Source organism: Mercenaria mercenaria, chromosome 3 (genome assembly GCF_021730395.1).
Source record: "Mercenaria mercenaria strain notata chromosome 3, MADL_Memer_1, whole genome shotgun sequence".
In the NCBI taxonomy this organism is placed as follows: Eukaryota; Metazoa; Mollusca; class Bivalvia; order Venerida; family Veneridae; genus Mercenaria; species Mercenaria mercenaria.
In genome coordinates this window covers 11,277,671-11,290,599 of record NC_069363.1, presented here as the reverse complement: position 1 = coordinate 11,290,599, position 12,929 = coordinate 11,277,671, and the positions used below count along the sequence as shown (strand labels likewise).

Genomic DNA, 12,929 nt, shown 5'->3' with positions numbered 1-12,929 from the left:
AAAACAAGAACAGAAATGTGACAAAATACATGGACTTGTTAAGGCATTCTGTTTATTTATAAGCATGAAACTGGAGTTGGTGTTTTGTTTCTCTTTTGTAACTTTACATGGTGTAATGTTTAAAATGTTAACCTTGTTTTTAAGGGAAACATTTCGTTAATACCAGTGCCATTAATTCGGACTGTCCCTCTATCTTTTTTTGCTGAATTACCTCAATTATACGTTCGTCTTGCGAGGAAACCATCCTTCCTGTGGCGCAAAACAATACATTTTTCCAGTCCTGTTCTAAAGTCTCAATTTGAGGGAAAATCATACGTTTTTGACTTACGTGTACCAGACCAGACGCCGACAATGACTTCAATCAAATGTTGTTTCATAAATTAGCTGGCTTCTGTATTCTAAAAACGTTTTGTCAAATGATAAAGTATTCACTTGAAATTGTCCTTGGTAGGCAGTTTCCAGTAAACATGGAGAATAAGTGAACTGTTTGCCATATGTAAGTATGATTACATTTTGTCCTTATGTATGAAGACCATTACGTAATTTGTGCCGCAAATTCTGCGAAATATTTTTTAAAAGAATGGATCATTGATATTTTCCACAGTTGCTCGCCGGATATTCATATGATAAAATAACGTTTCAATGTTGATAATATGATTCTGCCTTTCACAAATATTTTCTTCTAGATAACCAGAAACCGAGACATACTGCAGGCAAAAGCTCATCACTCAAATTGGTCCGAGAGCTCACGGACTTTTATTGCAACAATTGAGGCCAAAAGAAGTTTATACTTTTTTGGAAACAATATTTCATATCCACCATGAAAACGCATTTCTTAAATGTCAAAGCCGTGCCTATCTATATTTTATTCACTTATGTTTGTGATAGGGGAGGTAAAACTCACTTGTAAAAATTTAGCGGGTAGGGTAAAGTTTACGTCTACCATTTTTTTCACTGTTTAATTACAGTAGCTATCTAATTGTCAGTAAATGTATATATGTCAACCAATGTCAGCAAAAAAGAAATTCATCAAAAAGGAATGAAGGGCAAACTTGATATTTAAGGTCGAAGGTCAAATTTATGAACAAATTACAAATTTTGGCATATTTGAAATTTATTTTTATTCTTAAAAATTAGTTTGTTATCATAAGTCACTCAGCTTTATATATGTAATGTGTATATATTAGCCAATGTCAGAAATGCAAATCTTATTGCAAAACGTCAAAGTCAAACCTGATAATTGAAGGTCAAAGTTCATTTTCATGCAAAAATGTGAAAAATGTTACCTTTACTTTTTCTTACCTTTTTGATATGTATTCACATTGTTAGTCACTGAAGTTAATTCGTTTTAATGTCTGTATGTCAGGCAAAGTCAGCAGTGCAGATGTAACCCCAAAACTGCCAAGGGTTAAGCTTATATCAAAGGTCAAAGGTCCATTTTGTGTGAAAAAATTTAATGAATAACTTCCTGTTTGAAATGTAACAGCTATTTCTGATCATTGTTTGTAATTGCTCGTGATTTTTAATGTATATATGTCCCACAATGTCAATAATAAAGATATCGTCTGAAATCAGACAAGTTCAAATGTGATATTAAGGGTCAAAGGTCATTTTCAAGTAGAAGAATGAAAAAATAGCTCTTTAACTTTCTTCTTGTTAATAATCTGTGTCGATATTAGTCAACGATACCAGTTCATTTTAATGTATAAAAATTAGGCGATGTCTGGTATGCCCATATTATTTTAAAACATTCAAGGTCAACCATAATATCAAAGGTCAAAGGTAAAAAAGTAAGTAAAATGTTGCAATAATTTCAACTGTTTGTAATAATTTTTATTGTTTAAAAGTATTTGTTTTGTCATTTTAGTAACTGATCGTTGTTCATTTTACTGTATATATGTCAGGCGATGTCATGGAAGAGAAAATAAGTCAAGGTCGAACCTGGTATTAAAGGTCAGGGGTCATTTTTGTGTAAAAGATCAAATTGTAGCATACATACTGTCTCATTACTTTGTTCAAAAATAGTAGCTCTTGTTATAAATTTCTGTTAGCAATTTATTTTAATGTATACATGTCAAGCAAGGTCAGGACTGTAGGTCTTATCCAAATAAGGCAAAGCCAAATATATTATCAAAGGTCAAAGGTCAAATTTGCGTAAAAATTAGGCAAAAAAACGGTATTTTTGCAATGATTTTTTCTTTATTTTTTGAGGGTAATTCAAAACTATTAACTAATTATTGTTCATTTTAAAGTATATATAACAGATGATATCATTCTTGAAATAATAATGAAAAATTAGTCAAGGTCAAATCTGACATTAAAGGTCAAAGGAGAGGGCCTTCAAAAAACTCGCCATTATGAAAACAACTGGCTGGAACAAGTTGGGGAGCAAATACAAAGATCCTCTGCAAGTCTACACAGGCAAAGTACGGCCCATAGCAGAGTACGCATCAACCTCATTGGTACTTTCTTCCAAAATCAGTAAAGATAAACTGGACAAGGTTAAATTTTAGGTCTGAGGATAATCCTGGAGCAATGAAAACAACTCCAATAAAAGAAATGGAAAAGACAGTCAACCCTGAGCCATTGGACGAGAGTACAAAGCTTTTGTGCATGTAGAGAAGGCAATGGGACTACCATCCCACCCACTCCACTCAAAACTCGAAAGCAGAACCGAGAACAGACTGAAAAGACAGAGTCTAAACCACATCGTCAAAGAACTGCAAAAAGGGAAAGCAGCAGCATTGGACACAGAGACAGAGCCGCTCGAGCCCAATGAATGGGTTCCCAGACAATGTGCTCCCAAGATCAGATTGGAGGTGCCAGGAGTAGAAGAAAAGGGAACGCAACAATATCTTACACTAGAAATGTTCAATAACCGCCATCCAGCACACTCTTGGATCCAAGCATATACCGATGGATCAGTGGAAAAGGCATTTCAGAATGCTGGGAGTGGTGCCTACATCAAATTTTCAGACAGCTCCTCTCTCACACTCTCTCATCCAGTCGGCAAGAGATGCTCAAACTACAGATCCAGATGCAAGCCCACACATCGGCGACACCCGAACTGTATGAGCGAGAAGAAAAGGGACAATATATTCCTAACAGACTCCAAGTCAGCTCTTCAGGCTCTCTCAGCAGTCCATCAGACAACTTAATTGGGCAGCTGTTGAAAAACATCAATCTCCTGTCTGAGAACAACAATGTAGCATTTCAATGGAATCCTACACATGTGGGCATAGCTGGAAATGAAGCTGCACACAAACTTGCAAAGGAAGTAACCAGGCAAAATACAGCCCCAACTTCCAACTTCATACAGGGAAGCTCGGACTCTGTGGAAGAACAGCTTTGCATCAGACTAGAAGAACATAAATGGAGGCTACCTGCCAAATCAAGACAGTCTACACAACCTAAACAGGAACAGCCAATTAACTGTCTTCCGTCTGCGCATTGAAGACTGTGACCTGAGAAAACATATACAGAAGCTGGGTGTTGCAGAGAGCTAAATGGCAGTGCTGATCAGAGGAACAAACACCGTTTCACATTCTGCAGAGCTGTTCCTATCTGGAAGAAGCACGCCAGAAAGTTTGGCCAACATACATCCCATTTGAGACCAGGCTGTGGAGAGATGCCAGCGACCTGCATAATACGGTGCAGTTCATTGCTGCATCTAATCATAAGATATAAAACGGCCATAAGAAGATTGAACGCAGTAAGGAAGTAAGTAAGTAAAGGTTAACATTAAAATGAAATAACATCAAGTTATAACAAGATATGTTTGACTAAAGAAATAAATTAACAGTGCTATCTCTTGAATTTATTACCCGAAAATGAATTTTAAACTTTAACATCAGGGCTGACCTAGACTCATGTCTTATAATATTTTCAATGTTGACATTGACCCATATATAAACATGTATGAAACTTCAAGGAATAACCATAAGATACTAATAATGACAAAATACCTTTAGACAATGAAAAGTATTTTAAAAATACTATTTTTGCGATCTTTCACGCAAATTTCACCTTTTACCTTTGATATAAGCTTTAACGATCTCTGTTTTTTTTTTTAAATTAAATCTGCATTGCTGACACTGACTTACAAATAAACATAGGACAGAATTATTTTCAATGAACAAAATGACAAGATAATTTTTAACGAAGAAGAAATTAAAAATGCTTTATTTTGAATATTTACATGAAAATGACCTTTGACCGTTAATGTCAGGTTTGACCTTGACTAATTTTTCATTATTATTTCAACAGTGATATTGTCTGTTATATATACTTTAAAATGAATAATGATCTGTTTTACTAGTAGTGACAAAAATAACCTACACAATAAAGAAAAATCATTGCAAAATTGCTATTTTTGAGAATTCTTACACAAATTTGACCTTTGACCTTTGATAATAGGTTTGCCTTTGACTTATGAACAGCGATCAGTTATTAAAATGACAAAGCAAATACTTTTAAACAGTAAACATTATTACAAACAAGTGATATTATTGCAACATTTTACTCACTTGTTTGACCTTTGACCTTTGATATTATGGTTGACCTTGAATGTTATGAAATTATATGTGCATACTAGACATCACCTAACATTTATACATTAAAATGAACAGATATCGTTGACTAATATCGACAAGATATTCTCAACAATAAGAAAAGTTAAAGAGCTATTTGTCATTCTTTTACATGAAAATGACCTTTGACCCTTAATATCACATTTGAACTTGTCTGATTTCAGACGATATCTTTATTATTGACATTGTGGGACATGTATACATTAAAATAAATCACGAGCAATTACAAATAATGATTAGAAATAGCATTTATATTTCAAACAGGAAGCTATTCATGCAATTTTTCACACAAATTTGACCTTTGACCTTTGATATAAGCTTTACCCTTGGCAGTTTTGGGGTTACATCTGCACTGCTGACTTTGCCTGACATACAGATATTAAAACGAATTAATTTCAGTGACTAATAATGTGGATACATATTAAACAGATTAAAAAAGTAAAGGTAACATTTTTCACATTTTTGCATGAAAATGAACTTTGACCTTCAGTTATCAGGGTTGACTTTGACGTTTTGCAATAAGATTTGCATTTCTGACTTTGGCTGATATATACACATTACATAAGTAAAACTGAGTAACCTATGATAACAAACTATTTTTTAAGAATAAAAATAAATTTCAAATATGCCAATATTTGTGATTTGTACATGAATTTGAACTTTGACCTTAAATATCAAGTTTGCCCTTAGTTCCTTTTTGATGAATTTCTTTTTGCTGACATTGGCTGACATATATACATTTACTGACAATCAGATAGTTACTGTAATTAAACAGTGAAAAAACTGGTAGACGTAAACTTTACCCTACCCCCTAAATTTTTACAAGTGAGTTTTACCTCCCCTATCACAAGTTCATAAGTGAACAAAATATAGATAGGCACGGCTTTGACACTTAAGAAATGGGTTTGCATGAAGGATATGAAATATTGTTTCCAAAAATGTATAAACTTCTTTTGGCCTCAATTGTTGCAATAAACGTCCGTGAGCTCTTGGACCAAATGCTATATGCTCGTCATCCAACCCTGGAACCTCAACGTTTTTCATATGCTCATTAAAGACAAAGTATATTTTCAAATATTGCTATAGAGCTCTAGGTTATTAGAAATTTAGTTAACCAAAATATAATTTATTATCCTTTCGCTGCGACATAAAGGGAATTTATAAATCTATAAAATAATTAATTGGGAAAATGACAAATAACCAATACTTGATCTACCTTTTTATTCTGTTTTCATCTATATCAATGTTTCAAGATACAAACCTGCTTTATAAGATCATTGTCCAAAGGAAATTCAATTTATAAAAACATATGTAATCTTCAGAACCCGAGCTGACCAAGAAAAGCATTATATAGTATACTATTTTATCCAATAGGGCAATGTCATACCATTAAATGCACTAGTGCACTTCTTATCCAATAGGACAGTGTCATACCATTCAAGGTACTAGTGCACCATTTCATCCAATAGGACAATATCATATCATTAAAGGTATTAGTGCACCATCGCCATCATATCATCCTACTATCGCTATTCTATTATCCTACCATCCTATACTATCCTACCGTCGCCATCCTACCTTCCCACTATCCTGCCATTCTACCATCGCGCGTTGATAATTAGGCGATGGACGATGGTAGGATATGGAAGGTCAATAACAAACCCAAGAATTTATTTGTTACATCGGCCAGTTATTTTTAGCCTAATCAACATGAATATCGACTGACTCTTCCACAGAAGTATAGGAGGATGGCATGTTACCACTCTTTTAATCGGTGAAAATGCTAGAATCTTGTGGGAGGCAAAACAAGAAGATATTGAACCAATGCTATGAGCAAATCATTAAAATGATCATTATTACAAGAACTTTTTCCAAGAAACTGAATTTCCTATTTCATGTTTATAGATAGGGTTGTGTAGAACAAGATCAACATTTGAACCCGGGGAATTAGAATTTTGTTCTAAAATATTACTGATTGAGCTTCTACACTGTTTGTCTATGTTCACTCTTCCAAATAAACTTTATACAGTTGCACATTTCTCCACCGTTTCGAAGTACACAACAATTAAGTAATAGCATGTGGTTAATATAATAGTTCTTTCTGCGGCCACTCCGTAGACGCCAAATGTTGTAAGGTGAATCAGTCTGCTGCCGTACTGGGACTTGAACCCGACCATGTGTCGGAATTCTCTATGATGCTGCACTGGCAGAGTTTTCGGATGGCTAATATAATATTATATTCCTCCTTCAAGTTTCACACTATGACTATGATAAGGGCATTGACAAGCTCATATTTTACCTTCTTCATCGCAAATAATAAATCTGTATTTTTATCTATTAAAGAACATGTAACTGTCAATTTCCCCATATAAACTGTGAATTGAGGTCAGGAACGACAACTCTGTGGGATTTGAGGCGACGTAATTGCGACGTAACTGTAGACGTCACAACGCGGTATTTACGACTTAGCAACTTAGCAACCAACATCGATGGTGATTCTCTCTTACCGCTATAGATTTGAGTAATAAATATGAAATATGGAAGGAACACAACAGAACCAACATGAAAATCAACATAAGAGTGCCGCACAGATTAAAGGTAGGCAATTATTTACAAAATATTTCCTTTTTGATGAGGCACGCCTCCAGATATATATAATAGAAAACATGATCAAGTAGATCTATGTGGCTGTCAGTATTTATTGGTAAAATTACGAGTAAAGCCGAACATGTTAATACTATTGGTGTGAACTTAAATTGTTTTGTGTGTGTTTTTTTATTATTATACCAATAAAATTTCACAATGCTAATTCATGATGCATGATTTTGATACTCTACAACGTGAACATTATATGTTTTTACGTTTGTCTGCTTTTCTGTCTGCCTGCATACCTGACTGCCTAAATGCCCATCTATTTGTTTGTTTGTTTGTTGTTTGTTGTTACTTTAATTTTAACCTAGGTTTAGAGTTTTAAAGCACATTGCGACAGTTTCAGCATTTGATGTTGGATGAAAAATCCCAGATGCTCTTTGGGGCATTAGTTCAGGCATTGGACGAGACCACTGACCTTTAAGCAAGCTGGGCTACGGTCAGTGATTCTATGCAGGTACGCGCCCATACCTTAAATAATCCCCGGAGTGGCACCTAGGATCTTCATTTATCACTAAAACCGGGAACAGTCGCAATATGACACAAATCACTTAAAACTGTTTTTTTTATTTATTAAAAAAAAACAACGATAAAGAACATCAGAAGCAAAAGCAACAGTCTGAGTTGAAATGAATGTTTTCCTGTTTAAACAGGGGTCAAGGAAATCAGTAGAAAGAGTCCTAGGGAAGATGAAGACAAGAAGGGGAACAAAAAGAATAGAAAACCCAGAAAGAGGAAAAGATCTGCAAAACAGATAGAAAGATGGAATAGATATAGAGAAAATAAATATTTGAATTACGTCCACGGTGCTTACAATGGTCAACTTGACCAAGCACAGAGTGCGTCATATTTAATGCCTTATGTTAATCCACTAATACGACCTGTAATAAGACCAGCTGACTTACCGCTTTCTCGCAGCGTCTTACAATATGCAGACACTCGCGATGAAAGGCATGTCAAAGATGCGCAAGTATTGCAGAATGGTCCAGGAGCATTGCAGTACTCCGGGTCAGTTTTAGCCGTCGATGATGTTGTATCCAAAACGATAATGCTGCCCCGAGAACAACAATTTGCTGATACATTCGTTAGCGGGATGCTCCCAGATCCGAAAGCTCCGGAAATAGTCTCCGAACTGAGAGCAGATGCGAAAATTTTTGTGCCAAGATCGACCGAAAGGCTTCAAGAACAGCGTGTTCCATACATTATAGCTCGTGCCTTAGAACTAGCGGGCAACTTTAGAGCCGCTGAAGAAATTCGTGCTGTTACCGATCACTATAATTTCGATGATGATGCTGATGTCGACATAACCGTTCACGATGTTACAGATGATGACATATTTGGAATTATGTCAGTTTATGCTGACAGTGGTCTTAACAATAAGTGTGACGAGGTAACAAGCTATTTGATTTAAAACAAGGGTGTTTGTTTTCTCTCGACTTTATTCAATTGGTTACTTGTACATTAAACATTAAGGTTTTCTTAAAAATGTATTTCTCATAATATTGAAGTTAAAATAAATGTTATACAACGCAGTCATATTAAAACTTAGGTTCATATTTAGGGGGTGGTGGTATGGGTAGGGAGAGAGAGAAAAAACTACATATATATTTTACTAAAACACTCTTGTTGGCGCGTCTACACTTGTATATAATCTTGTTTTATATTCTTATTACAGATGGCATGCAGTAACACGATGCAAGAAGACTTTGGTTACGTTTACTTTTCTATCCAAAATTTGTAAAAACGACAAAAATGTAAAATAAAAGCTGTTATAATTAAACTATAACATTTAGTTACATTTTCTTTCTTTTAGAATATACTTTTTCAGCTTATATTTACTACCATTTAACGACTGATGTGTACATTCCCAACGCATTTTTGAAAGTACACTACGACTGATGCACACATACCCAACGCATTTTGATACAACACTCCGGCTGGTGTGTACACTTCCGACGCAATTTGGTACACTACGCCTGTTGTGTACACATCAAGCTCATTTTGGTACAACACTACGGCAGGTGTTTACAATTCCGACGCATTTTGGTACAAAACTACGGCAGATGTGTGCACATTCAATTCATTTTGATTACTTCTCTAGCAAAATACTGTTTGTTTAACGTAAGTTACTACCAAAATTCAGCCGAATTTGTGTTTGTTTAACAGTCATGTAAGATTACTACATTCGTGAAAATAGTTCACCTGGCGTTCTCTAGGTGCCTTATAGTTCGGTTTGAATACCGAAACAAACAATCATTCTATAGTTTGGTCTACACAATATTTTTGTATTTTGTTTTCGACATTATCGTATTGAAATGTAATTGTAAATGTGATTTACATATGAAATAAGCATCGTTCGAACAGTAGTGTTTGTAGAGAAACATGAGATATTTACAAAAGAACATAAGTTTGTAAATGTCTGTGAAAATTACTTTCCGCGCTATTAGCAACGTCATTTCAAAGCTTGCAAAGCGCGAATCGTTGTCCAATGACGAGTGATGCATGGCTGGTAAAAGGAGGAGTATATTTACATTTGTTTTGGAACGATTTGAAATTACTGGAACAAAATACCCACACGGAAACGAGGAAAACATATGTTACGTAGATTTCTCTACAGCGTTTGACAGAAAACAAGCTTTTTCTTCAACCATAGTATCTTACTTTATAAACACATTTTGTGGGTTCGTTCTGAACCGCAGTTACTTAAAATTTGTACATGCAATATAAAAATACAGAAAGGTAAAATTATTCAATGAAAGAAAATATTGTAGAAAAAAATGAAGAAAAAAGCTGGACATAGTAAAACAACGCTATACTTCTGATATTAGCCAGATTAAATTTTACCTTGCTTGATAAAATAAAATGTGCAAATAGAAACGTCAAGTCAGTTATACGAAGTTCTAAATATTTGGAGTAAAAAATGTAAAAATAAAGTAAGATATTCATTGCAGTATTTTTTTATACAATCGGGACGAATATCCTTCTATATAATTTCACATAACGTTTTTCATAGAAGACATTACAATTTTATTTTCGAGAGTATTAGTGAACTGTATGTGGCAACGTTAAATGTCGCAACGCCGCTAAATGTCGCAACCACCGTTATATGTCGCAAGGTTGACGTTAAATGTCGCAACCACCGCTAAATGTCGCAAAATCGCCTGCCGCTAAATGTCGCACCTTTAACGTTAAATGTCGCAAAAATTTGCCCATCGTTATATGTCGCAACTCCAACGCTAAATGTCGCACAGCAAAATAAGAGTTAAACAGTCTTTACAACTTAGAGATAAGATAAGAGGTAATGCATGCTTGCATGCATCAGTATGCAATGTGTTGATTTGGAAGGGCTGAAATGACCTTTTACTCTAATCTGCACGTTTGCTTTTCAGTGGTCCCGCACCATACATACGTTATATATTCTATATCTAAAGGTTTGAGCACTAACGTAGTACTCGCCACAGTACCAAATTTATTTCAGGTCTGAACTATGTAATTCTATGGAGTCATGTTTAGCTCATGAGATATTAAGCTCGCGCTCCGTATTGTCGCGCGTTGTATCGCATGTCTTTAGTCGACCTTTATTTCGTTACACAACAGCCCGGGGGCCAGAAATTGTTGATGGAGAGGGGGTGGGGGTGGAGGGGAGTGGGGGACCAGTTTAAAACAAAAGCGTCATCGGCGACGTGCGGTAGGTACGGGGTTCCTCTATTCGTATTTGTGGGAAAGTTTTTTATGTACAGGTATGAAATGCTGGCCTGTGGTGCAGTTTTTTTCTATTTTTTGAGGTACGTACTAGAGGGGCACTCCCCTTATTTTAGGTGGTTAGGGTCTTTTCCCATTCACAATTTTGAAATACAGGTATGGAATGCTGGACTTTTACCGCATTTTTTATTCAAAATTTCGGTGTATGGGAGGGGTTATCCCTGCCATTTTCGAGGGCTCAGCGGCTCTCCCCGGGAACGTTTAAAAAGCAGGTATAAAATGGTTGCCTCTGGTGCATTTTTTGTCTTAATTTTAAGGTACTGGAGGGGTACTCCCCTCATTTTAAGGGGTCAAGGGTTCTTCCCCCTGGGGAATTTTGAAATATAAGTATAAAATGTTCTCCTCTGGGGCGGTTTGGGTCTACATTTTGAGAAAATATTATTTCCAAAGTAGTCGGGTGCAACTTAGATGAGTATAAGTCACTACTAAGCCAACAAGGATGGGGTTGGGGGTGGGGGATCGGCTCGGGCCGCGATCCGGGCCTGTTACACAACAGGATGTTTAACTACGCGACACGAAGACTGTAACTGTGTTTTGTACCACCTGTAGAAAACGAGTATTTTCTATTAATCAGCCATGGATTCTATTTCTTTGTTTGGAGGTTTACATTTCAAATCATAAGGTAACTATCAAGCTTCAATGGCTGAGAAAGATCCTATGTGGCCCTTTGTACATATTTTTAGGTAAAGCGGGAATTTTGATATTATCTTACTTTTTGTCTCTTAAAATTGTTTGGTTTAGTCTCATTCCCCTTATTATCCTACTTTTCCGCTTACCCACACATAACCCCCTCTCTCTCTCCCCCCACCCCCTTCAGAAATGTAAATATTTATATTTTCTATTAATTGTCTTGGTGCTGTGTGTTTGTGTCTTAGATTTCTGTGTCGTTATTCACCCCGTTCCCCACCCATACCCAACCCCCACAAACAATCATTACCAAATCGTATTTAGTTAGAAGAAACCTCAGAATATTTCTGTCCTAAAACAATGGTCCTATTACAGAATAATAAATATTTTTCTTGCGTGACTGTTCAAACAAGGTGGAACTCAGGTGAGCGATCTAGGGCCAACAAGGCCCGCTTGTTGCTATACGTAACAACACTTATCATTAAGATAATTATTTGTATTACATAACCCTGTTAATTTTTCTTCCTTCAAAAAAAGTAAATATACACAAGGAATTGATAGTCATAGTGTCATAGTGCGACATTTAGCGTTGGTGTTGCGACATATAACGGTGGGCAAAATTTTGCGACATTTAACGTTAAAGGTGCGACATTTAGCGGCAGACGATTTTGCGACATTTAGCGGTGGTTGCGACATTTAACGTCAACCTTGCGACATATAACGGTGGTTGCGACATTTAGCGGCGTTGCGACATTTAACGTTGCCACACTGTAGTGACGTGTCGGTAACTACAATTGTCTAAACCTTCTCCGTACACCAATTTAGACTGTATCATATTGTACACATGCCATATAACATGTATTGGTCATTTGGCGTATTGGAATATTGAAAATATACTATTAAACCACCATGCTGATAGCAGTTTATATTGATAAGTTCATTCAAATATTCATCACAAAGTGCCAGCTACAGCACTCCAAAGGATTTTACATGTAATAAACATTTGTTTAAAACATGTGTTAAAGTCTAATCTGTAAAAAAATATTTTGTACTAATACACAGAGGCTTCGAATTCTATTCATGATTGCCTTGAAACCATGTTTACTTGTTGCCTTCATAGGATGCGTCTTTAGCAAAAATTGACACCATTTATATCGTTATTAGTTATTTTTATGGCATTGAAATATTTTCGCTGCAGTGAAAATAAAACACACTGACAAAGCTCACACGTATTTGAATATCTACGCTTTAGTTAAAATATTTTTACTGCGGTAAAAATAGTTATTTTTGATAAGGATGTCT

General features: G+C 35.6%; 1 protein-coding gene across 1 annotated transcript; it reads left to right on the top strand.

Annotated features, from left to right (window-relative positions):
* The first annotated feature begins 7,055 nt into the window (after positions 1 to 7,055).
* On the top strand, positions 7,056 to 9,024 carry LOC123523663 (uncharacterized). The gene is made up of 3 exons (XM_045301317.2): positions 7,056 to 7,187; positions 7,892 to 8,628; positions 8,914 to 9,024. The coding sequence occupies exons 1-3, from the start codon at positions 7,127 to 7,129 to the stop codon at positions 8,977 to 8,979; spliced, it is 864 nt and encodes a 287-aa protein (XP_045157252.2). The 5' UTR covers positions 7,056 to 7,126; the 3' UTR covers positions 8,980 to 9,024.
* The last annotated feature ends 3,905 nt before the right edge of the window (positions 9,025 to 12,929 follow it).

Coding starts and splice junctions, on each gene's coding strand:
- LOC123523663 (XM_045301317.2), top strand. CDS start 7,127: ATGGAAGGAACACAACAGAACCAACATGAAAATCAACATAAGAGTGCC. Junction 7,188..7,891: donor GAGTGCCGCACAGATTAAAG/GTAGGCAATTAT, acceptor CTGTTTAAACAG/GGGTCAAGGAAATCAGTAGA. Junction 8,629..8,913: donor TTAACAATAAGTGTGACGAG/GTAACAAGCTAT, acceptor TTCTTATTACAG/ATGGCATGCAGTAACACGAT.